The 27,272-nt window shown below is 41.1% G+C and overlaps 1 protein-coding gene across 2 annotated transcripts in view; it reads left to right on the top strand.

Annotated features, from left to right (window-relative positions):
• LOC113406991 (NEDD8-conjugating enzyme UBE2F) overlaps positions 1–27,272 on the top strand; it is a 135,075-nt gene that overhangs the window by 19,463 nt on the left and 88,340 nt on the right. For both annotated transcript variants that reach the window (XM_029912064.1, XM_026654011.2), the window contains exons 3-4: positions 4,762–4,791; positions 11,465–11,530. In XM_029912064.1, coding sequence (XP_029767924.1) covers positions 4,762–4,791; positions 11,465–11,530 — 96 coding nt within the window. The remainder of the gene's footprint in view (positions 1–4,761; positions 4,792–11,464; positions 11,531–27,272) is intronic.

Here is a 27,272-nt window from a genome sequence, read left to right as displayed (position 1 = left end):
AGAGATCTGCTCTGATTAGGGTGGCCAAATGTCCCGATTTTATAGGGATGGTCCTGCTTTTTGGGTCTTTTTCTTATATAGGCTCCTATTACCCCCCCACCCCCTGTCCCAGTTTTTCACATTTGCTGTCTGGTCACCCTAGCTCTGATACATTACCCAATTTTAATTTTAGTCCTTATTTGTACCTAATTTTCATGTGTGCATCTCTGTGGCACAAGTAAAGTGACTTGTGCAAGGTTGCATATTGGTTTTTTTCCCTGGATTAGAGAGAGAGAAATTTCTGGCTTCCATTCCTTTGCACTGTTAGCCCGCATGGCTTATTTCACTTAGTGCTGCTAGTTTTCTGATAATTCGATAGGCTACTGTTATATTGCATATAGAATACGTGTGTGATTTGACAACATTCTCTTTAAGGTAAGCATTTGGAAGAGGAAGGAATAAAGTATACATCTTTTAATTAAAAATGGATAGTATTGGACAAAATCTTTTTCAGACTTTACAAGTTCTCTTCATTTGTAATATGAACCCACAATTTAATTATACAGCTTGGGGGAGCAAAACATCCATCTGCCTTGAATAATAGAGTTGACACAGTATTTAGTAAGAAGAATGAAAATGGAAATGTCAATGTCTGTGTTCTGTTACTGGAACTGGGATATGGACAATGGAGTTGTTTTGTCATAAATGTCAAGATACATATCTTGAACTCAGGCAGGATCAAAAGATGTACAAAACAAAATGCACTTTCCCTATACAGCAGAGATGGGCAAACTTTTTGGCCTGAGGGCCACATCAGGGTTCTGAAATTGTATGGAGGGCCGGGTAGGGAAGGCTGTGCCTCCTCAAACAGCCTGGCCCCCGCCCCCATCTTCCCCCTCCCACTTCCCACCCCGAGTCCCCCCCTCAGAACCTCCGACCCATCCAACCTCCCCTGCTCCTTGTCCCCTGACTGCCCCCTCCTGCCCCTAACCGCCCTCCCAGGACCCCACCCCCATCCAACCCCCCTGCTCCCTGTCCCCTGACTGCTCCGACCCCTATCCAAACCCCCGCCCCCCCAGGACTCCCATGCCTATCCAACCCCCCGTCCCCTGACTGCCCCCCCCCAGAACCTCCGCCCCATCCAATCGTCCCCTGACTGGCCCCCGGGACCCCTGCCCCTTATCCAACCCCCCGTCCCCTTACCATGCCACTCAGAGCAGCCTGTCTGGCAGCTGCACCACCCAGAGCGCTGGTGGCACGGCGAGCTGAGGCTGCGGGGGAGATATTTAATAAAATGGGGGGTTGAACAGGACGTTTGTTACATGCAGAGATAGTGTATGGCATTTAGCCTAACTAAATCATCAACTTCAGATGTGTACTGCATATAGTAACATGTCCCACCTGATAAGTTTGACAAACACTTCAGTATTTAGCCTTAAAGCAGATTATTTTTTAAATTAATTTACAGTAATTTATCTCTTAGCTGTACATTAAATATAAATAAAATTGAAAACGAGGAAACTGTGCTGAGACTTTGGCATTTACAGAGTAGGTGGGATGGAAGGGTGAAAAACTTGCTGTACTTTTTTTCCATCTGACCAACAGAGATTGCTGCACCAAATACAGTCATTGGCTGTCTATCTCTTCCTGGGGTGTTCTTCATTCCTCCTACTGCTGGCTTCCACCGGCAAGGCAGTAGTCAACATGGCAGCAGCTTTGGGGGGGAAATGGTTTGATGGAGATGACAAGGGACATCTGTGTTGGGTGAGGGAAGAGCACAGGGGCCGCAACAAACAAAGCGAAGAGAAGGTGCAAAAGGAAGAAGGAACTGGAAGAGGGAAACTTAGGAAGGGGGTGTGACCGAAAGGATCCCTGTATTCACACGCTAGACTGTTGTAATAATCTTTGTACAAACTGTGCCTTGTGAGGTATTGTTTGAAAACTAATAACTTGCTGGTCAATAATATCATGGTGAAATGTATGGTATGTAGCAACATTATATGTAAAGTTATGAATGCCCCGTGTGATAATGATAGCACATGTTCAAACCCTGACTAGGCAAAGTTGTTAAACAAGTCTATCTTAAATAAAGGAATGTGTGTTGACCTCATTTTACAATTAAATAGTAAACAAGGTCCTTGAGAAAGCAAGAGGGGGAAGTGGCAGGAGGCAAGGCAAATCTGCATTTCAGCATACACAGGGGAAAAGAGAGAGCATGGGGGCGCCTTCACTGTTGGACTCCGTCGCCGCCTTTTCTGTTTGAATAAAATTTTCTTTGGGGGTAATCCTCAGAAGAAGCCACTGTAAAGGATGACTGGACTATAAAAGTGAGGGGCAAAAACACCCCAAGGCATCTCTCCTCTCTCCCCCCCACATAAGACGACAAAGGAACCAGTCCTTTGACTCTGGGGGAGATCCTGACCTGGGAATTTGGTCAGCCCTATTGCTGGAACATGTGGTAAGGATTTTACCTCGAACCAAGTCCCACTTGTTAAATTTTAGATCCTAAAAAGAGTTTTATCTTTATTTCTCTTGTAACCATTTCTGAGTTTAATACCTTATGCTTGTACTCACTCAAAGCCTCTATGTTTCACTCTATATGCATCCGAAGAAGTGGGTTGTAGCCCACGAAAGCTTATGCTCTAATAAAATTGTTAGTCTCTAAGGTGCCACAAGTACTCCTGTTCTTTTTGCGGATACAGACTAACACGGCTGCTACTCTGAAACCTGTCAAAGCCTCTCTCTTTGTAGTTAAATAAACGTGTTTTGCTTTTAGTCTAAAGTAATCCAGTAATCCTTAAACTGAACTGTTTGCTAACTCCAGTTAAAGCAGCAAACTGTTGAATATTGACATATTAGGTCCAATGGACCTCTAATATCTGAACAGCCGAGGAGAGGGCTGGACAGTGCAGGACACACCTTTTTGGGAAAATTCGGGACTAGGAGTGTGTTGGGTTCACTCTGCAAGTTAAGTAACCAAGGCTGGTGGAAGCCAGAGTATGACTGGTGTGTTGCTGACAGGCTGCTGGGGTCACAGTGGCTGGACCAGAGCTGCAGCTCTACATAGGCACTCAGGGTGTAACCTGCGTACTGTTAGGCTAAATGGGAGCAGCCGTGGTTGGGAGGTACAACAGCAAAGCATTGTGAGGCACCCAAGATTGCAGGACAGGTGGTGATGACACTCTAGAATGTGACAAGGGGATAAACATAGGAAGTTGTTGAGGGAGGAGGTTTAACTGGCTGGTTTCAGTCACACCTGATGCAGTATCAGGCTACTAGGCTTCCCCCAAGAATACAAGTTAGAGAGGATCTAGGCAGGCTTGGCCGTTTCCTGGGGAAAAAATAGTTTGGGGTGGACACTAGTAAGTATAGGCTTAAACCCAGGTTAAACTGGGAAAAATAATTGCACCAGTGTCCAACAAGTTCAGCAAGCACAGAACAAATCTTTTCAAACTTTGGATGCATCTGTTCAAAAGTCAGGAATAGGCTCGGTCTATCCGCTACATCAAAGTCGGTCTTCTGCTGCAGAATGCTGCATGGTCAGACGGACCTGGACTGGTGTTCTGCAATTCTGCATGCCTCTGATTGCTTAATGCGTCAAGCCTACAACTCTGCATTATTGTCATTTTCAATTAATCATATGTTTTCAACTTTTGTTTAGAATACTGAAAACTGAACTGAGTCATGAGGTATAACTTCCTTGAGGAAAATACCAAACCAAAATGTATACTGACATTCCGTATTATAATTACCGTATATATATGTGTTACGCCCAGTGCAGTTTTAGTTTTTATTTGTACAACCCTAAATTGAACTATGAATCTACTGTCTTATGTAACCACAATTTAAATATGTAATTAAAACTAAGTGTAATGTGGTGTGCCTTAATAAAACAGAGTTTTTAAAATAGAAAATGTCTTAAACTTGGAGTAACTATTTTTTCCCGGGGCGGTAAAAACCATGATTTTACCTGCTAGTAGCATATACGATGCCATTCCTGGATCCAGAGGAGGGTGGGCCTTAATGTGGAAGCCTTCAAAATGTCAAATAAGTATCTAACACTTAAGGTGTTTATCCAGTCTCTGAATATTTGGGGTTTTCCCATCACTGATGTGACATGTATTTTTATTTTGTGGACAGTGAGGTTTGCTGCGCATATGTTTTTGTAGCTATGCATTTTTGTGCAGAGCTTTGTATACTGATGCAATACACCGAGGAGATAATTTAGGTTTGAGAGCAATGTTGATCTGGTAGGTTAAGAGCTCTTTAAAAATGGCCTAAAAACTATCATTTAACTGCAAGCCAATAGAATGACGTGAAAGATTTTTTTTTTTGCTGCCAGTAATGTTTTACCTCAACTGTTAGGCTTAAACACAATAAGATATGTTTACTTTTTGGTAATAACTTAAAACTCCCCCATTAGTAGGTCCTATGAACCCTGAATGTGGAGCTCTGTGCTCCCAAAGACATTCTTCCCCAGACATACCCTGTCTTAAAAAGAGCTGATCTCACAGCCCTTCTCCTAAGCATCTGTCCAAGAGGTATGAGGAGAAGTTGAACTCGGTGATTAACATATAAAAAGAATTTCCAGAAGAAGTGTGGTTTAAGGAGGGATTTGAAGAGGAGATGTGTCTTGAATACAGTAAATGATGTCTTTAAAGCAGTAAAAATGTTGCTATTGTTTGTGTTTAAAAGTTTGAGCACATCTGTCCATTCAGACCTTTTTATTTTCACATGCAACATGAAACCAGCATTAACAGTAATCTTTCTTTTTTTTAACAGAGGTTGCAGAACTTGAAGTTAATTTACCTTGTAAGTATGGCGTTCGATATTATGCATTTTAAGAAAAAGAATAAAGATCATGGAGACTGCTTGCTTGTTTTCTGATTGATAATTTTGAGCACTGTGACATCCTTTTTAAGCATTCACTGGGTTGGCAATGTATATCTCTCTTCTAGGGGTTAAGTTATCACACAGCAATTATTAGCCTCCCTTGGAAACAGCAGTAACTGTTTTTAATTTATACTACTCTAGATTTGGGGAAATAAAATTCCCTTCTCCAATAATATTCCAGGGATTAAAGGTTTTCCGTTATCTGAATGGGGATACTTGCAGGTACCTCCTCCCTTCTCTCCCTATAATTTCCAAGATAAGAGAGATACTGAATTAAAGGATAAAGGAGAGTAAACAGTTAACTGTTTCTGTAAAACAGATTAAATAGTTGTAGTTCTTCCTCACTTTCAGGCTGCTGTCACCTGATTGACACAATCACTAGATTAGAATATTAGGGACACTACTTAAAAATCCTGAGAGGTGAGCATTTGTGTTCTTACAGGAGAAAGGAATGATAGGTGCTACTGTGAAAACTAGTGCCTGTAGAGCAGGTAGCCATGTAATAAAGGTGGAAAAACTACTCTTGCTGAGTTTTGGTTGGGATTTTAAATGCATAGAATCTTGGAAATTCAAAGTTGCTGTTCTCACAGCAGTCATAATTTGGACCCCTTGAGTATCTCTATTATTCTGTGTTATCATAAGAGGGAAGGGCTTGTGTCTTGGAGTGAAACAAAAAGCTGTTTTAGTACAGGATGAGGCAAGTTTCTAAAGCCTTCTATTTATTGCGTAGAATGGGCTCTGGCAGTGGGTACACTGAACCATTGCTGGGCACTATTGTCCTTGTCTGTGCTTACAAGGAAAACAGTGTTCAACACCATTTCAGAAACCATAGTCAAAAGCAGAGCACTGAACTCTGTTTCCAGTTATATCGGCAGATAAACTGTAATGTAGACAAAGCTAGTGTGACATTTTTCTGTACGACGAAAGCTTTTAAAAAATGTCTTTCATGTAGACAAAGCATCTGAGTGGTGCTGCTTAGGTCCCTGACTTGTTACTTTCTCTTTTGTAACGTTTCTGAATCTGGAGCAACTCCTTACCCTCAAATTCAGTCTTCTCACAGTGTAAGAAACTACTACTAAAAAGAATTGCCTTCTGATGGCTGGGTGGGAGAAAGGAGGAGGGGTAAAAGTTGGTGCTGGTCACTAGGGAAGGTGAGAACATGCAAGAGGGGAAGATACTTGAAAAAGAGAAGGTAAATTAATGCTGATATTTCAATATCTCACATTTGCACTGTTTTGTTCAGTTTTACCTAAGTATAGAAGTTTTTTATTGCGCAAGAGTATGTTCAACTTTATTAATAAAAATATTTAATACATTTTTTGCATGGAGACACTTCATAAGTTGATTAATAATGAACTTCATGTACATGCCTGTAAATAAAATATTTATATTCTTTGCTGTGCTTTGCTGCTATTTCAGCTTATTGAATGCCTTATTTCTTGAAGTCAAAAGCTAGGTTAGTGCAGACATGGTGATATCTTTGCATAATACACATTTGGCTGTCTGCTTAATTTTTATGAAGGAACCTAGGTGTGTTTTTGTGCATGGTGTATGTAGAAGAAATATTACTATATACTACTGTGTTTATTCAACTTAAACATAATTAGGTTTCAAATAAATACCTATAAAATGGCTATTTATATCACAAAGTGTCATCTGATATTCCAATCTGGAGTCAGATATATTGGCTTTACCCAGAGTTACAGACATAATAGGGAGGGGGAAATATCTGATGTCTAATGCATCTTTGTATGCATGGGTGGATGTTAGATAGATTTGTTTAGCACAAAATAAATTGCACAGCCAAACTAAAATATCTAAATGTGTGTGTGTGGGGTTTTAAAATATGCAGTGAGGAAATGTTAATTAGAAATTTGAGGTAGTCCATTATAACTGACTTTGATTTAATATTATTTATGCAATGTTATGCAATTCTTGTTGTTGTTTTTTAAAACCTGTCTTGATTATGCATCTGAAAAAGATTTGGAGGGGGGTGTTGGATAATGAGCTGAACATGAGCTTGAAATGTGAGGCTGTGGCCAAAAGAACTCATGTGATTCTGGGAGGCATAAACAGGAATCTCAAGTAGGAGTAGTGAGGTTATTTTACCCTGGTATCGGGCATGGTGCGACTGCTGATGGAGTATTGTGTCCCTTTCGGAGAGAATGCTGATAAATTGCATAGGGTTCACAGGAGAACCACAAAAATGATTTGAAAACATGCCTTATAGTGATAGATCAAGGAGCTCAACCTGTTTAGCTTAACAAAGCAAAGGCTAAGGGGTGACTTGATTACAGTCTATAAGTACATTTATGGGGAACAAATATTTAATAAAGGACTCTTCAATCTAGTAGAGTGAGGTATAATATGATCCATTGGAGGGAAGTTGAAGCTAACAAATTCGGAGTGGAAATAAGGTATACGTTGTAAACTATGAGAGTAATTAACAATTAGAACAATTTACCAGGAGTTGTAGTGGATTCTCCATCACTGACCATTTTAAAATCAAGATTGGATGTTTTTCTAAAAGATATGTAGTAGAAATTATTTTGGGGGAAGGTCTGTGGCCTTTGTTATTCAGGAAGTCAGACTAGATGATCACAGTGGTCCTTTCTGGCCTTAAAATCTATGAATAGTTGTGGTTTTGTGCTAAAGAATTGCTCTTGCATCAGCACTGTACCTACGTTTCCAGAGAGCTTAGTGCTATTTAATTTCTCACTTTAAAAAAGTGTAGATTACTAGCCTGGAGGGTGAAATCCACGTAATAGGTATGGCCAGGGCAGCAGCAGTGCAGATTTTTCAAATAGCATCTTGCAAATGTATCTCCATCCTGACCCGCAAAAACTCCCTCTGTGGGTGAGAGGATAATTTAGTTTCCATGTCCATTTATTATTTAGTCTGTCTGTGTAGTTTGCAAACAAAGGTGCCATTATGCTGCAGGCTCGTATCCATCGTTCATTCCACATAGGCCACCAAACAGCCTTCGGATGCCATTGACTTTTGATCATTGTTGGTCTGGGACCTAGAAGAGAGAGACTGTATCCCATTATCAAATTCCCCGAGAAATCCTGTTTCCCTCCTTTTTTCTTACTCTACACCTCTTCCTGCTACTGTTAAAACTGTCTGTACCTGTATTGTCTCAAGAACATAAGCACAATAACTAGCTCTTAGTGTCAAGTATCAGAGGGGTAACCGTGTTAGTCTGGATCTGTAAAAAAAAACAACATAGTCCTGTGGTACCTTATAGACTAACAAATGTATTGGAGCATAAGCTTTCATGGGTGAATACCCACTTCGTCAGACGCATGTTGCATGTGTCACGTGTGTCTGGCGAAGTGGGTATTCACCCATGAAAGCTTATGCTCCAATACATTTGTTAGTCTATAAGGAGCCACAGGACTCTTTGTTGCTTTTTATAGTTCTTAGTGGTGCTCAGATACTGTGGTTATGATATAACATCTTGAATAGACTATAGACAAAAATACCAAATACTCTTGGTAAAGTTTGTACTTGGATGGTAATAAAGGAGATCTGGCCTGTTAAAGTGACAGGTTAAATGCTGTCTGTACCTTCTGTCTTAGAAGACATTGGGATTAAAACACTGCATCTTTGCACGCTGCCCTTGTATTGCTGAGTTAGCTTTGTAGGTACTGACTGTGTAGCTTTATAAGTGAATTTGAAGATTTAAATGGCTGCAGTTACTCTGAAATGATATTCTGTGGTCACCAGATTCAAGTAGTCCCTGCCAGGCTATATGATGTCTTAGATGTTGAAATGTTGTTTAACAAATTAAATTAACTTTTTACATTAAAAGGTACATGCAGGCAAAACAGGATTTCAGCTTGTTTGGTCTCCCGAAAATACTGTTTTTAAGTCCAAAAGAGTTCAAGAAACTATGTAATTGAAATTTGAACTCACTGACCTTTACATTATTTTTTAAAAATCACATAGAGAAAATGATTTAGGTAACTGTTTTCAGAGGGAGAACTTATCGGTCTGGTAACTTGTTATGGCTTTGAAATTGTTACTGTGGCAGGCATAATGGTTTTGTGACAGTTCATTGTGCCACCATGGTGGGACCAAGGTACAGAGACAGATTTGCTCTCTAAGACAGTTGAAATAACACATTTTAGGAGGCTGTGATGCTTCCCGGGGAACCCAGAGTTGTTAAGCACCTTGCTATTTAAATGTGCTTCCCTTAGCCTGAGGAAGCCTTGTATGTGCCTGCAATGGATCAGCTTCCCAGCTCTCCAGCCATGGGCAACACAAGCACTCCTTTCTAGGCATCACAGGCCCTGATGTCACTCCAGACCTCGAGCCCTCCAAGCATCTCCTTGGATGTCCAGCCCCTACTCTAGTAGACACTTACAGTATTCACCAGTTCACTGCTTCCCAAGAAACTGTACTCCCTAGCATATCAGTTCCATCTCAAATCACCACTCCACTTAACTTACAGCACTTAAATATGATTTCACTATAAACAAATTAAGTTTTATTTAACAAAGTATGGAGATTCAATTAGTAGCAAGTAGAAGTATTGGAAACGAATGGCTACATATAAAATAAAATCATAATGTGCATTCTAGAGCTTAGACTTATTAATAAGATACTCTCATGTCTGAAAGTATTGCTCACCAAAAATACTTTGCAGAGCTTTGTAGCCAGGTTGGCTGTGGCCCTTCATTCATAGACATGCTCTCTGTCAGCTGGCCTCCTAAGGGAAGGATTCAGTGTGCATCTTTGTGCTCCATGATACACCAGACCAATCCTTTTTCATAAGCAGGACACCCCCTTTCTGTTTTTCTTTCTGTAGATTTCTGCTCTTGTAGATTTTGCAATCACTCAATTTGCATCTGTCTCAGTATCCAAATAGACGTACAGTGAAAGGCATAAAATATAAAATACACTAACGGTCAGATTTCTGGTGACCTGCCTTAACCCCAAGACCTTGGGAGCATAATTTTCAGTATAGGTACATAACTCCTTAAATGTTATCCATACCTACATTTCACAATTATGATGACCAGTTGGCTACTGGCTCTCGGTAAAGATCTCACATGCCACCCTTGGGTCGGATATCTGCATAATAATTCACCAAAGGGATCCCTGTAAAATCACTGCCAGCTGGCACCAAGGCTGGGTCATGGAGGCATAGTCTGTTCAGTACAGCTCAGCTGTTATTACGCTTTGTGGGTGTGAATGGTATTTTTAGTTAACTTGATGTGGAATGCAGAACAGCATGATATTGTACCATAGGCTGTAATAGAAGTTATTGTCCCAGATGGAAACCCTGACGTTCAGAAATATTAACTACTAACCTTCAATGCCACAAAAGACCTGGTTTGTCATGCTAGGACTCTCCTTGCTGTAACAGTATCTTATGCCAGTCCGCTCCTGAGTGATTCACAGTACACTACAGTCTTGGAGGCTGCTTTTGTTTGTGGATACAAATGGTGTGGCAAGGGGAGGTTTTTAGACAGTATAAAATTAAATTAAAATTTAAAGGTTTGCACAGTGAATTAGCAGTCTCTCTCTGTTCGATTTGGGAAGGAAGTGACTTAGGAAGCATACCTCTGAGGGATTTAGGACTTGCGTTTAAAATGTGAAACTTTCTATCGTGGGGAAAAAACAGAATATTGCTATGTTTCAGGGGTGACCGCCATCATATGGCCTGGTCTGGTGTTTAGAGAATCCCAGAATTGCGCTTAACCTTAAGGGCTACCAAACGTTTATATAAATCTGTATCAATTTATCTCATTAATCTCTTCCCCATTTACCTAGAAAATCTTTTTACTGTCCACAAGTGATTAGATTATTTCCCTTCAAGTGCTGTTTTAAGTGAAGAGGAATATTTGCAGTTGCTCAAACTAGATTGTGAAAATTACAAGTTATTATTTGTCATTGTGCTTCAGGGCATTAATCTGTTCATGATCTGGGGCTGGGAGGAAAAGTTATCCATCCAAAGGTTTATATTTGTGTAACTTGCCAGATCTGCTTTGGATTTTTTAATTTATTTTGAAGCATCAGCTGCATAGCACTGCCAGAGGCTCATTACTGTACTTGGATAGACCACCGGTCCGTTTCTGTATGGCAAGTCACATTTGACGTTCCTTTAAGGAGACTACATTTGACCCTTCAGTTAAGGAATTGCTTGGGACAGAAAAGTTTGTAGCTGAGCTGCCACTTGTAGAACTTTGGGGGAAACCCTAATGGTTCTGTATGTCCCATTTCTAAATGTTGATTAGTATCTGTCTGTGGCAACAGTTTGTTTGCATGCTATAATTGGACCTAATTCGCATTTTAAAAGAACATGGCCTATTTTCCTTTACTGGTACATCTTTCCTTCTTCATAACTGCAGATCATAACACCAGCATGTGGGTGATTTGATGACATGAATTTCATTGACCCCAAGCTATTTAGGGAGGGGAATGAAGGGGATTGAAAGAAATTCTAGCAAATGAGCTCACCAGAATGAAAGCATTACTCACTGAATGAAGGCAGAGTACTTGACAAGGTTTTACATTTGTACCCCAGAAGATTGAAAGAGGAGATTTTCATTCATTGTTTGATGCAGTTTTTTTTCCTTTGCAGGTACATGTAAAGTGAATTTTCCAGATCCAAACAAGCTCCATTACTTTCAGCTAACTGTAACCCCAGGTAATGTTTTAAAATATTTTTTTTAAATGAAACCCTGGAATGGATTAAGATTAACCCATACTGGCAAAGTTGTTCATGAACTGCTTGGGTTCTATAGGTAATACACAATTAAAAAAAAGACGACAAATTTTAGGCACTGAATTTATGTTGGGGCATATAGGAACGTTTAAATGTTGATTTTGATACTGGAGTCTAGTTAAGGTATAAACATCAATAGAGGCTAGAAAAATGTTTAGATCTCATTTGCTGAAGCAAACTGGATTTGGCTCAGTTTCAACCTTTAAGGAGTTTTTTAATTGCAGAGATAGATACTTGAAACTATTCTCAGCAGAAATGATTTTATGCATAGTAGGTCATAAACTGTTTGTTTTACAAGGAACTCTTTATTGCAGACTTTTTTGGGGCGGTTAATTCAACAGAGACGTGACAAAATAGATGAGAAATTTAAGAAGTATTTCAGGAGTATTTCACAAATCTACACATTTCAGAAAAAGGGTGGTCTCTGCTAGCTTCTTTACAAATATTAGTAACTGTGCTGTCCATGAGGCCTCATACTGCAGCCATCCTTTTTTAAACAAATATACAACAAAACATTTGCTAGTACACCATGAAATAGATCAGTAATAAAAACCAAACTACAGTTTTCAAAATGAAAAATGCTTTTTTGATGCATGTGCTGAGTTTTACGTATTGATTTGCAGAGTTCATCATTTCCTGATGAGTTTCACAGTGAGGTTCTGCTGTGTAAAAATTAAAGCCACTACATTTGAACAGGAAACAAGAACTGGGGTATATCCCCACATAGCTTTTTGGTAAAGTTGTGCAGAATATTAGCTGGTTAAGACCCTGATCAGACTCCCACTGAACTTGGTCCTGTCTCTGAGATTTTGTGAAACTATCTAAATGGAAACACTTAGCTGTAAAGTCTAAAGTGCTGAGGTTCAGGTGTTAAAGTAGTGTGTGTTGACAGTAGATAGTCTTCCTTCTGACTCTAGATATTTTTTTTGTAGTTGTTAATTGCACTGAGCTTATAAAATCTGTCCCTGTAATTTTGTGCTAATCTCTGTTGCCAGTAAACAACATGCTGATCAGCGCAAGAAACATGTCTTATCTATGTAAAGCACAGTTTAATGTGCTTTAAAAATGTTTTCAATAATAATGACAATTCTAATTTGGCATTGGTACCAATAGTTAAACTAGGCAGACACTAGAGGTCGCTGTTGTTACTCATTAGTAAAGATAAAATAACATGTAGTTGGCAATAGAAATCTTGGATATTTCAGTTTAATTTGTGTTTTCTTGGACTGGAAAATTTGGCAAGATCGCCCCATTTAGTACACTAAAACTGATAGCAAAGACTGAATGTATTAAACGTGACAAAAGTTTCATATTAGCAACTGGTTGTGTGTAGAGGGTATGCTAATTAGATACATGTGAAGGTCATCAAATCTGTTGGCATGTGCCAACTGTTGCCCTTTAGTTTAAGAGATGCCGTTTCATAATACTGTGGAAAATTTTAGTTGACTTTCTGTAGGGTCACCAGGATCTAAATTAATAATATCATAAGTGTGAAACAAAGATGGTTTTTTCTTTTCTTTTTTTTTTTTTTTTTGTATTAAACCTGAAGCGGCTTAGGTAGTGCCCAATAGTTTACTTCTGTAACTGTAAACTACAGCTAAACAAGGGGACATGCACTGTTCATGTTCATGATGACGATCATTGTGCTAGCTTCATTACTGAGGCAAAATTACAAGGAGAGAGGTGATTTTATTCTTTTTAGTTAACATTTTGTTAATCTAATTATAGCTGCACAGCTGAAGTCCTGGCTTTTACAATCTGATCAAAATAAACATCTATTTTCAGCTGTGCATAATTCAGTTACAAAACTTGTGATCCATTACCACTTAACCCATGCATCTGTTCATGTGAACATAATAGAAATACCCTTTGCTTTTAATGTAATAAAACAAGCCAAAAAGAACCTCCCAAATAGCTACGGTTTGTGGGGCACACAATCACAGTGGTCTCTTAGTGAGACAGCAGAGAGTTGGGTAAGTATTTCTCCCAGAATTGTCCTGACTCAGATTGGTATTATACATGCACCGGAAGAACCTGTTACCGTAATAGCCGGGGGAACCTTACACAAACTTACCTGTTCAGGAGAAGCCAGTTTTCCTCCTCTTTCCCATATTTAAAAGCCACTTTTAGTAGTTAAATTCAAGTGCTCACTTCTAGAAGTGTCCTAATGTGGCCGTTCTCCAGCTTGGTGGTTAAGGGAATGCCTTCCAAAGGAGCAGCCCTGCAGTTTTCAAATTGCAGGGCAAGAGTTGGACTCAGCCTGATTTTTGGGCCAGTGAATTCTATACCTTAAACCTTTCCTGTAGTATTTTAATGGTGCATCGCAATTCAGTATTTGGAGATCCAAACTTTGAAGAATAACTAGGATAGGATTGGTAGCCAATTTAGAGCACGGAGGACCAATGTTGTTTGTTGTTGGTTCACTCCATTTCGCAGAGGGTCTGCTAGGTGGTTGGTTTATGTATAGGTTGGGTGACCATCTGTGTCTGGCCAAGGTATGGAAGTTGCCATGAAACAGCCAGTAGATGACAGAAACGTTGAGGATGGGATTAAACTTTCACACTCTGTTTACGATTTTAGAAGCTGGAAAATGATTTAGTTAAAAATTCAACTTGTACTGGAAGTGAAAGTTGCAATAAATTGTACTAGTTAATCTAATTTCTGGAGGAATCCTAAAGTGTAGAGCAGGGGTGGGCAAACTTTTTGGCCCGAGGGTCACGTCTGGGTATGGAAATTGTATGATGGGCCATGAATGTTCACGAAATTGGGGGTTGGGGTATGGGAGGGCGAGAGGGCTCCGGCTGGGGGTGTGGGCTAAAGGGTGAGGCTGGAAATGAGGGATTGGGGGTGCAGGAGGGTGCTCTGGGCTGGGACCCAAGGGGTTTGGAGGGCAGGAGGGGGATCAGGGCTGGGGCAGGGGGTTCAGGCGCAGGAGGGAGTCGGGGGGCAGGCTCCAGATGGCGTTTACCTCAAACAGCTCCCAGAAACAGCTCCTATGCGGAGGCGCGGCCAGGCGGCTCTGCACGCTGCCCTATCCACAGGTGCCGCCCCCGCAGCTCCCATTGGCTGCAGTTCCCAACCAATGGGAGCTGCAGGGGTGGCCCTGTGGACAGGGCAGCATGTGGAACCCCCTGGCCACCCCTACATGTAGGAGCCAGAGCGGGGACATGCTGCTGCTTCTGGGACCCGCATGGAGTGGGGCAAGCCCCCGACCCCGCTCCCCAGCTGGAGCACTGGAGTGAGACAAGCCCCAGACTCCACTCCCTGGTGGGAGCTCAAGGGCCAGATTAAAACATCTGGAGGCCGTAGTTTTCCCACCTGGTGTAGAGGGCCATTACAATTGCAGGGAAAGAGAGAGGACAGCTCTATTTGGGGTTTTTAACTTTTTAAAAAAATCTGATGTAGAGAGTTGGTGTGCCTGATTTTGTTTTTGTTTTGCTTTGTGGTTAAAATCTGTGTTCTTAGATGCTTTTCATTTTACATAATCTTGGTGACTATGGCAAGTTCTTAATAGACAATCAAAATAAGTTTCTCTATGCACTTCAAGAAAAAGGTAAATGGAAAAATAAATTTTATCACAAATGCTAAAGCAGAAACATGTTCAGTAGTTTACAGAATAAAGCTGCAGCTCTTTCATTGTTCACTCCTCACCGAAGCCTTTGTCAACATATATCAGTATACATTTGTTTTAATTCCTGCAACACATAATTATCAAGGAAGGATATGAGTTTGAAATGCAAATACTTACATAGAACATCTTGCATCAGGAGGCTGAATACTTATTTTATGTAACAAGTTTTTACTTACAGTGAACCTGTGCTCTGGGGAGTTTCTTATTCATTTAGGAATTAGCTTTGTGCCATACAGATAAGCCATGCAATTGTAGTTTAATGTCTCTAACAGTGAAATTAAATGTCAGCTGTGGCAGTAAAATATTCTTTAGTATTCCTTAGTATTTAGAAGCATCGTTGACTTTTGTCATTATCTGGACTGCTTCCTCCTCCTGCTGACTCCGAGCCAGTTGCTCTGTCTTGCAAGAAGACCATTATGGCAGGAGCTGCTTCTACCAGTTACTGTTTGTTTTTCATTTTTTGTAGCAGTAGTGGGTTAAAAACTAAGAAAAGCATGGAGATACCTGCAATGTAGGCCTCAGTTACTGATAAAAATTGCAGGGTCAGTATTACCCACTTCACTCTGATCCTGAAAAGGCTGGAGCACAGAGTTTGGATGTGCTGAGGTTCTTCTTGTTCAGTTGCTAGGGTCAGATGCATGATGCCACAATTAATCAGAGGCTAGAGAGGGAATTGCTCATGAGCAAAGTTGAAGGGATGCACAAGATTAATGTGATGAAACAGTAAAAGAGGTGAGTGTCTACTTCCAGATACGCAACCCCGTTTGGATTAATAGTTGAGCCTGCATCAGCAGTAGGATGCAAGTGCCACCAGACCTTGAAAGAAGACGGGGAAAACCAGACTAATCTCTTATGGTTAACAGAGAGATTTATAACAAATGTGGTCTGCTTTCTACAGATGATTTAATAATCTTATTTGACTCTAGAAGTGGATCTTAAATCACTGGAAGAAAATCTGGAAGGTTATGCCTACTTGTCAAAACTGTCAGTCTACTTTCTGCTTTGCTTACTACCGCTTCTACAACTAAACCTCCAATTAAGAATATAGTTCATTTGGATCCTAATTTGCAGACTGTAACTTTTGAGTTGCTGCTGCTGTTCTTTTTCACTTAATAACTTGAAAGGTAGTCTATTTGTTGACTGTCTTGGCTTGTGGACCTTCAAAAGTAGAGAAGTAGTGATCTTATCTTGTAAGCCCCATACCTTCATAGGGCAATTATAAAGCTAGAAATTTCCAATCAATACCATGTCATCAGCATAGAAACTACAGAAGATACCAGATATCTTGTCGAATGGAATGGAGAGGTGTATATCTGGTTGGCTGCTCAACCCAACTTTTAAGAAAATCAAACTTGCCCACAAAGAGATCTTCAGTAGTCCAAGGAAGAGAGACAATCCTCGTTGAGGATTATATGCTAAGAAGAATGGAAAGAGCGTTCTGCAAGGCTCAGGTGGCCAACAGGATGGTATTCTGTCATCTCAGAGCCAAGATATGAAATGTCCCTCTCAGATTGAATAGGCTGATGTCGATGGTGTACATCAGCACTAATGTCATTGCATTGTGGGATATCTCACAGATTATAGATGACTTCAAGAACTCAGAAGGGTGCTGCAGAAGAAGAAAGTCCAAGTAATCTTTCCTGTCCTGAGAGTGAAGGAAGATGCAAAGTGGAAGATGCAGGAAGTAAACCGCTGGCTAGGTAAATGGTGTAAGGTAGAAGGCTCTGATTTCACTGAACATTGTTCCACTTTCTGTGGAGAGCGGCGAGTTTGTACAGTTTGGATGGCTTCTGGCCTCCATCCCAGTTCTCAGAGGCAGGCTGGCTAGAGTAGTCAGAAGGCCATCAAACTAATAAAAAAAAGGGGGGGGAAGGTGAAAAAGGGGACCATACAGTCACTCCTTTCACACAAAAACATGATGTTGAGTACAAAATAAATAAAACACAGAAAGACTTGAAGAGAAATACTGTATTTGCCTATAAGCCAATGCTAGGAACCTGGGTAACAAACAAGAGGAATTGGAATTGCTCATTTATGCACATAAATTCGATCTAGTTGGTATTACTGAAACCTGGGGGGATGAGTCACATGATTGAAATGGTAAAATCAATGACTATAACCTGTTTAGGAAGGATAGAGTGGGCAAAATGGGAGAGGAAATGGCACTGTCAAAAATGGCTTTACTCGTTTGAGTTGTTGGCAATTCGGAAAAAAAGATCTTAAATGTTTATGGATCTGTGACCTAACAGATAAAGACCAAAATGGGATGCTATTTGGTGTCTGCCACAGATCACCAAATCCCACTAGGAACAAGGATGACTAGCTTCTGAAGCACCTATCCATAACATGTGGGGGGGAAAAGTTATGTAATCGTGGGGGAATTCAGTCTGAGTGACACATGCTGGAGGTCTTATGCTCCCAGTACCAAAACATCCTCAGAATTTCTAAATATTAGAGGTGGTAATTTCCCAACTCAAAAAGTATTGTATCCAACACTAAGGGGATTCTATATTAGACCTCATCTTGATGAAAGAGGAATTGATCACAGAACTAAAATTAGTGGTTGCTTAAGTATAAGTGATCATGACACTGTCATGTTTGTTACGTGCAACAGAATAAAGTCCAAACTAGTAATATATAGATGCGTGGTGCTTTAAAAGGGCCAATTTCACAAAAAAAACAAACTGAGTCAGGTCAGTTGGGAAAGAGAATTTAAACAGAAAATATGAATGATAATGGGGAGTTGTTCAAGAACATTTTGCTAGATGCTCAAAAAGCTACAATCCAGAAAGAAGGCAGCATTGGTTAAATCCAACCTGTCTTAGAAAGGAAGTGAATAGTTGGGGGGGGGGGGGGGTTGCGCGCACGTGTGTGTGTATGTTTTATACACACACAGATGGGAGAAAGGGGAAATTGCATAAATCATAAATATAAATCAGAAGCTCAGAATGGTAAAAAACAAAAAAAAAATTTGACCAGTGACCTCGGCCGGTGTTGGATTCCCTTCAGTGGTGGCTCGACCCGCGGGAGGTCTGCACGGGAGTGCCTTTCCTCGACCCCTCCCTATCCCTGGTAACGGACGCATCGGATCTGGGATGGGGTGCACATCTGGGCAGCCTCAGAACCCAAGGCCTTTGGTCACGAGAGGACCTTTCATTGCACATCAATGTCAGGGAATTATGAGCGGTGCGCCTCGCATGCATAGCCTTCAAATCCCAGCTGGCAGGCAGGTGCGTTTCTGTCCTCACGGACAACACTCCAACGATGTTCTATATCAACAAACAGGGTGGTGCTCGCTCCTCTCCCCTGTGCCGGGAGGCCCTCACATTATGGGACTTTTGCGTACAGAACGTAATTCACTTGACAGCGTCCTACCTCCCGGGGACGCACAACGGGCTTACGGATGCCCTCAGTCGCTCGTTCCAGGGTCATGAGTGGTCTATCCGCTGGGATATAGTACTTTCAATTTTCCGCTCTGGGGTCATCCCCAGGTGGACCTGTTTGCTTCCAGCGAGAACAGGAAGTGTCTTCAGTTCTGCTCCCTCATGGGACGCAGTCCAGGGTCTCTAACAGATGCCTTTCTCCTCTCTTGGGCAGACGGGCTATTTTACACCTTTCCCCCGATTCCCATGGTTCACAGAGTAATCCTCAAGGCCCGCAGAGATCACGCTTGGCTCATCCTGATAGCGCCGGCGTGGCCGCGCCAGCACTGGTACACGTCGCTCCTGCACATGTCTATGTGGGTGCCCCTCAGGTTGCCCCTACTACCGGACTTGATCACACAGGATCGTGGTCACCTCCTTCACCCGAACCTGGAGTCGCTCCACCTTACAGCCTGGATGCTCCATGGCTAAACCCCGTGGAGATGTAATGCTCTCATCAGGTCAGGCAGGTCCTTCTTGGCAGCAGGAAGCCTTCAACAAGGACCATGTACTTGGCTAAGTGGAAGCGCTTCTCGCTTTGGGCCACACAACGGGGTCATGCTCCCTTGCTCGCCCCGGTCCCTCTCATATTGGACTATTTACTATATCTCAGACACCTGGGACTGACTCTCTCTTCGGTTCGAGTACACCTTGCTGCCATCTCGGCGTTCCACCCTGGAGCGGGGGGTACCTCAGTGTTTGCAAACCCACTCATTGGTCGCTTCCTCAAGGGCCTTGACAGGTTGTTCCCGCACGTTCGTCAACCCGTCCCTGCTTGGGACCTCAATTTAGTCCTGTCCGCCCTCACAGGCCCCCCCCCTTCGAGCCGCTGGCTTCATGCTCGCTGTTATATCTTTCATATAAGGTCGCATTCTTGTTGGCTATCACATCAGCCCGGAGAGTGTCGGAACTCAGAGCTCTGACATCTGAACTTCCATACACCGTCTTCCACAAGGACAAGGTCCAACTCAGGCCGCACTCAGCTTTCCTCCCTAAGGTGGTTTCCCCATTTCACATGGGTCAAGACATTTTTCTCCCGGTGTTTTATCCGAAACCGCACTCCTCTGCGAAGGAGTGTAGGCTGCATTCCCTGGACGTTCACAGGGCTCTCAAGTTCTATATCGAAAGGACAAGATCCTTCAGGAAATCAACCCAACTTTTTGTCGCCGTGGCCGACAGGATGAAAGGGCTCCCGGTCTCGTCACAGCGAATCTCGGCTTGGATCAGAACCTGCATCCGGGAGTGCTACAGTCGGGCCAATATACCAGACCCGCCTATCACGGCCCACTCCACAAGAGCGCAGGCTTCTTCCGCTGCGTTCCTGGCCCAGGTCCCAACGCAGGAAATTTGTAGAGCGGCCACCTGGTCCTCAATCCACACCTTTACAGCGCACTATGCCATCACGCACCAGGCCAGAGATGATGCTGCCTTTAGCCGCGCAGTACTCCAGTCTGCAGTGACCTCCGACCCCACCGCCTAGGTTCGGGCTTGTGAGTCACCTGCTTGGAATGGACATGAACAATCACTCGAAGAAGAAAAAACGGTTACTCACCTTCTCGTAACTGTTGTTCTTCGAGATGTGTTGTTCATGTCCATTCCAATACCCGCCCTCCTGCCCCTCTGTCGGAGTGTCGGCAAGAAGGAACTGAGGGGGTGGAGGGTCAGCTGGCCCCTATATACACCGCCATGAGGGCGCCACTCCAGGGGGCGCCAAAGCCGACTCTACGGACGCTGCTATAGTAAAATCTTCCGGCTGGCGTGCACGCGGCGCGCACACACCTGCTTGGAATGGACATGAACAACACATCTCGAAGAACAACAGTTACGAGAAGGTGAGTAACCATTTTTTTTTTTAAGTATTTTAGGGACAAAAGGAATCCTAACAATGATATTGGTCCATTATTTACTACATGTAAATGTTAGAATTATCAATAATAATGCAGAAAAGAAGTATTCTATACATATTTCTGTAGTGTATTTGGAAAAAAGCCAGATGATCTTTTCATATCATATGACGAAATATTTTCCATTCCCATTGTAATTCCAGGAGGATTTTGAACAGCAGCTACTAAATTTAGACTCTTTTAAATCAGCAGGTCCAGATAATTTGCATCCAGGAATTTTAAAAGAGCTGTCTGAGGAGCTCGTTAGCCCGCTAATGTTGATTTTCAGTACTCTTGGAACACTGGGGAACTTCCAAAGGACTAGAAGAAAGTTAACGTTTTGCCAATATTTTAAAATGGTAAACAGGTAATCTTAGGCCTGTCAGCCTGACATTGATCCCAGTGAAAATAATGGAGTGACTGATATGTGACTGGATTAATAAAGAGTTAAAGGGGAGGGTAATCTAATTAATGCCAATCAACAGGGGTCTGTGGAAAATAGTCTTTTCTCCTTTTTCTCCCTGAGCTATTCTTGTGCTGCTTCATTATGACCACTCCCTGTTCTAGTTACCTGTAATCAATGGAACTACTCAAAATAACAAACACTCGGTCGAGTTGTAAGTATTTGCAGGATCAAACTCTTATTATAGGAAACTACTTTGAAAGCTCAATGTCAACTCCGTTTGTAGCAGGAGGAAGCAGCCTAGATATAGCCAAAAATTATCAGAGTTCTGCTGCTTGTTTGTGAAAAGGAAGCCCCTGTCACATACAAATTATTATACTAAACTGCAGAAATCCAGTTAGTACAGTAATTACGCATTTTATTTCTGTTTATCACAGGAGTTTAATTGTTTTGAACATGTGCCTTTTGGGTATGTCAGAGTTGTAATAGATTTATTTATATTAACATAAATGAGGATTTGCATTTAATGAATACTGTCTCTATCATCTGATTCAGGACCTCTATGTCATAATTAGGATGCTTGTAAATTATGTGCCTCAGAAATGATTTTATAGTAGCTAATATGTAAAGTGTGTGCCCTCAGACAGGTGTGCAAACAAGATTCTGAGTTTTAAGTTTGAAGAGAATAATATTTGGTCTTCATGAAATATACACCTAAAATACTCAAAATGTAACATGTATGCACTGTTGTAGCTGTATTGGACCCAGGGTATCAGAGACAAAGTGGATGAGGTAATATCTTTTATTGGACGACATTTTTTGGGAAAAAGAAGTTGATCCAATAAACGATACTATCTTGTCTCTCAAAATATACGTTTTTCTGGGGTTGATCAATGTTTGCCCAGGGGGCCAACAGTCCTTTCAGATCTTTCTTGTTTTCTGGGAACTAACTTTGTGGGAGTGTGTTGCTTCAGAGGCCGTCAGTTTTTATATAGTTCAAGGCAAACAATTTAAAACACTAATATTTTACTCACAAAAGATATTTTGCCTAAAGATAACCCCCACTAATTAAAAGCTCTCTGTATAAATGTTAAAATATGTGCTTGTTAACCTCTCATACTAAATATTTTTATTTCCAAATCCTGCAGGAAAAAAATCTAGGTTTTTTTTGTTTTTGTTTTTTATCAGAAACTATATCTGCTTAAATTAAAAAAGGATAAGTATTTGCTATAAATGTAAGTAAAGTGTCTGGTATATATAACTTTTAATATATTGAAACATAGGCTGCCTACATTAGAAATTAGTCTGTGTACAGTCATTTATTTATAAAACCCTGAATGTTAAATTAAATAATGTAATGCATTGACACCAGTTGTATTTACTGATTTAAACTTGTTGAGATCTTGCTGGAAAGTCCTAGGGGTGAAATTGGAAAGCTAGTACAGAAGTGCTATCTGCCCCTCTTTGAGTAAAATACATGTTCTCCCAGTTGAATGTTTTCCCCACATTACCTCATAATTTAGGGTGTTCAGAGTGGCGTGGGCTTTGTTTCAGGCCTATTTAACATTTCAGTTGAGTTAATAGGTTCTTTTTTTCCCCCCTTCCCCAAATACACCTATTTATAGCTTTAATTATTGGCAAGTATGAAAGTTCAGAGCCACTGACTGGAAGACTTGCTTTCAACTGTATCCTTTGTGGCCTGTCCTAGTTATCGGACATTCTTCATTTAAAACAGTAAATTGGATGTAATAATACTTTGCACTTACGTGGCACTTTTTAATCTTCCAGTCCTTACAAACATTAACTAATTAGTAATACATTTAGATTATAAAGAAAAATTAAATTTAAGATTAAATCGAAGGGGAAGGGATGAATACACTCTTGGATTGCTGCTTAAAGACATAACTTTATCTAGTAAAAAGGTCGTCTCTGGAATTAGAATGGCAATCACATATCCCTCCCCTTCCCTTGGGCATTAGTTTCCCGCCCCTCCCCCCCCCCCTTTTTTATGGGCCATCCCTATATAGTAGCCTTCTAAAAATATTTTATTTTTTTTACTTTAGAACACTATTTTTGGTGGGTGCAATAGCTTCACATACTTTAACTTTTCCCTTGTATTGCCGTTCTTGAGAAAAAATGGTATCCTTATTCTTTCTGTACCAGTCCATAGTAGTGTTGTGACTCTCATGTAAAGAACTACCATTTTGGGGAGGTTAACCACTTGTTGGAGGATGCCATGCTGTCACATGAAACCGGCCAATGGGAGCTGTGGGGGCGGTGCTTGTGGGCACAGGCAGTGCACGGAGACCCACTGTCCCTCCTACCCCCAAGGGGCGCGCAGAGACGTGCCAGCAGCAGCCGGCCGCAGCCGCTTCCGGGAGCAGCGTGGGGCTATGGCAGGCAGGCAGCCTTCCTGAGCCCTGCTGCACCGCCGGCCGGGAGCTGCCTGTGGTAAGCACCTCCTGGCCGGAGCTCGCACCCCAATCCCCTGACCCAGGTCAGAATCCCCTCCTGCATCCAAACTCCCTCCCAGACCCCACATCCCCTCCATTAATATAGTAGAAATGTGCGGCCCATGACGACTTACCAAAATTCGTGAAGTGGCCCCCTCTGCAAAAATTATTGCCCACTCCTGCTATAAGGCAAGACAATAATACTGGTTTGTCTTTTGAGAAAGTTTATCATGTAAGTCTCTCTTTAAAATGAGTGAAAATAATATGTAGTATGTGATTTGTATTCATTGTAGTCAGATTTAGAACATAATGGTCATACTGGGTCAGACCAGTGCTCCATCTAGCCCAGTATCCTGTCTTACAACAATGGCCGATGCCAGATGCTTCAGAGGGAATGAACAGAACAGGGCAATTGTTGAGTGATCCATCCCGTCTTCTAGTCCCAGCTTCTGGTAGTCAGAGGTGTAGCCATCTTGGCTAATAGCCATTGATGCACCTATCCTCCTTGAACTTACCTAATTCTTTGTTGAACCTGTTTATTCCATTTTCTAGATCATTTATGAATATGTTGAACAGCACTGGTCCCAGTGCAGATCTTGGGTAACACTGCTATTTATCTCTCTCCATTCTGAAAACTTCCCTTTTGTTTCCTGTCTTTTAACCAGTTACTGATCCATGAGAGGACCTTCCATCTTATCCCAGGACTGCTTACTTTGCTCAAGAGCCTTTAGCGTGGGACCTTGTCAAAGACTTTCTGAAAGTCCAAGTACACTATATCCACTGAATCACCCTTGCCACATGTTTGTTGACTCCATTAAACAATTCTAGTAGATTGCTGAGGCATGATTTTCCTTTACAAAAGCCGTGTTGACTCTTCACCAACATATTGTGTTCATCTATGTGTCTGATGATTATGTTCCTTACTGTAGTTTCAACCAATTTGCCTAGTACTGAAGTTAAGCTTACTGGCCTATAATTGCCAGGATTGCCCCTGGAGCCTTTTTTTTTTTTTTTTTAAATTAGCATTACATTAGCTATCCTCCAGTCATCTTGTACAAAGGCTGATTTAAGCAATATATTACATACCACAGTTAGTAATTCTGCAATTTCACAATTGAATTTCTTCAGAATTCTTGGGTGAATACTATCTGGTCTTGGTGACTTATTACTGTTTTATTTATTGATTTGTTCCAAAACCACCTCCATTGACACCTCAGTCTGGGACAGTTCCTCAGACTTGTCACCTAAAAAGAATAGCTCGTGTGGGAATCTCTCATCCTCTGTAGTGAAGACCAGTGTAAAGAATTCATTTAGCTTCTTCAAATTGGCCTTGTCTTCTTTGAGTGCTCCTTTAGCACCCTGATCGTCCAGTGACCCTGCTGATTGTTTGGCAGACTTCCTGCTTCTGATGTAGTTAAAACAATTTCTGCTGTTACTTTTGTGTCTTTTGCTAGTTGGTCTTCAAATTCTTTTTTGGCCGGCCTGCCTAAATATACTTTTACACTTGACTTGCCAGAGTTTATGCTCCTTTCTATTTTCCTTAGTAGGATTTTACTTCCAATTTTTAAAAGATGCCTTTTTTGCCACTAACTGCATCTTTTATTCTGTTGTTTATCCATAGTGGCGTGTTTTGGTCCTGTTACAATTTTTTAAAATTTGGGGTTGACAGTAGAACCTCAGAGTTAGGAACACCTGGGGAATGGAGGTTGTTTGTAACTCTGAAATGTTCATAACTCTTAACAAAACGTTATGGTTGTTCTTTCAAAAGTTTACAACTGAACATTGACTTAATACAGCTTTGAAACTTTACTATGTAGAAGAAAAATGCTGCTTTCTCTTTTTTTTAGTAGTTTATATTTAACACAGTTCTTTACTTTATTTGCTTTTTTGGGTGGGGTTTCTGCTGCTGCCTGATTGTGTACGTCTGTTTCCAAATGAGGTATGTGGTTGACTGGTCAGTTTGTAACTCTGGTGTTCCTAACGCTGAGATTCTATTGTACATTTAATTTGAGCCTGTATTACAGTGTTTTAAAAAAGTTTCCATGCAGCTTGCAGGCATTTCACTCTTATGACTGTTCCTTTTAATTTCCGTTCAGCTAGCTAGCTTAATTTTTGTATAGTTCCCCCTTTTGAAGTTAAATGCTACCGTGGTGGACTTCTTTGGTGTCCTGGCCCCCCCACAAGGATGTTAAATTTAGATTCCTGTATTGCACCTTTTATATTTAAAAAATCGTTTTATAATATGAAACACAGTAAAAATAATATAGACGTACTGTAGCAAAGTGCACATGGAGTTGTAGAGGAAAAAAGTGTGTGTAGTAATAATATAGATTAATGCAAATGTAAGGGGGGGGAAGATAGTTTTAACAATCTCTTTAAGAGATTGAGAGAGAAGTTTAATTTCATTCTCCACAGTTGAGAAGTGGATTCCTTGCCATGGGCCTGCACTGTGACTGTATAGGTCTCTTGTACTTGCTGGATCAGAGGTATGGAAGTCCATACTGACCCATGCTCTTTGTAAATGGATGAAGTGTGCTGAGGTTCACTAGTTTCTTTACCTCGAGATATACTTTGAAGGTTACCTAACTTTCAGCCCTCTCTTTGTATCTGCAATTTTTTGTGCACTTTTCCTGAGGAGTGTGGTTTAACAGGCCTGTCATTCCTATATGAAATTGAGATCCTGAGTTTCCTCTGGGGTTCTTGAACTATTTGGAGGATTTTTGTTGGCCTGATTGCCTTGGTATGCAAGGAGATAGTTGGAGTCCTTTGTTTTTTCTCTGTGTTTGCATCTGGCGGGAAGGTGGTAGTCTATGTGCACACTCTTGTGCTTGCTTGGAATCCTTTGGAATTTGTATTCCTGCTTTGTGGGTTTGTCAGTTAGTTAAGATTCTGTAGATCTTTTGGTGGATTTACATAAATGCATGTGTGTATGCACGAACATTTGCAAACACTTTTTTTATAGAGGCGTAAATAATTAATACAAAAGAATTGTGAATCAGTTAAGATTGCTGCATACATGACGTACCTGACGCAAACCTACAAAATCAAGGATATGAAAAGTTGTCAGTTGCCATTGCATACACCCTTTACTCCACTCTCTAGCACAAAAATTACCATTACCACAACTGTCATATACCATGTACTGCAACCTTAATTCTGCATGCCTTTCACCTTGCTGTACACAGTCCTTTAACATATTATTCCTCCCTGATACCCACCCAAACACTAGTAGTTGTGGATGTTTGGTGGTACAGCTGGTTTGGTGGAGGAAGGTAGTTTGGTGAAGGGTTTGAGCACAAGGGCAGCTGAAAGGGAAAATAGCATGCTGGAATCCCTAGTGGGATGGAATTGTGCTGCATGGTTTATGGTGTACAAAAGAATGAATAACTTTATTTTTTTTGTCGTCTCTACCATATTATAACTATTTGGTGTATACACTAGTAACCTTCGGAGTGAGTTTAGCCTTTGTTGGGGCCTAACACAACTGAAGGCTCAATTGAGTATGCACATTGTTTGCTATTATATTCAGAGGTCTTCAGAACACTTAAGAATTAGTTGAAGAATGGATACAGAGCAGTAGATGTCCCTCCAAAGCACTCAGAGTGCAGCTGATAGGGGTAGCTCACCATTATTGAGCTGCTGCAGTCTAGTGGAATATAGCATTTGTTTTCCAGAGTTAGAAGCACATTGTCACCAGTGAGTCATGCTTTATTTTTATTGGTCTTTTATTTTTATGAGCTTTGTACCACATTTGAGATTTAGTATCCTTGAGTACACTGCACATCATTGTCCTTGACAAGCTCTACTGGACAACAACTACATATACCTCTGTATATAGTCTGTAAAGGAGATTATTGTCTGATCAGTTATTG

This window comes from Terrapene carolina, unplaced genomic scaffold, assembly GCF_002925995.2.
Source record: "Terrapene carolina triunguis isolate 2854851 unplaced genomic scaffold, T_m_triunguis-2.0 Scaffold175, whole genome shotgun sequence".
NCBI lineage: Eukaryota > Metazoa > Chordata > Testudines > Emydidae > Terrapene > Terrapene triunguis.
The sequence above is the reverse complement of the archived record's forward strand: the minus strand, read 5'-3'. Positions and strand labels throughout refer to the sequence as shown.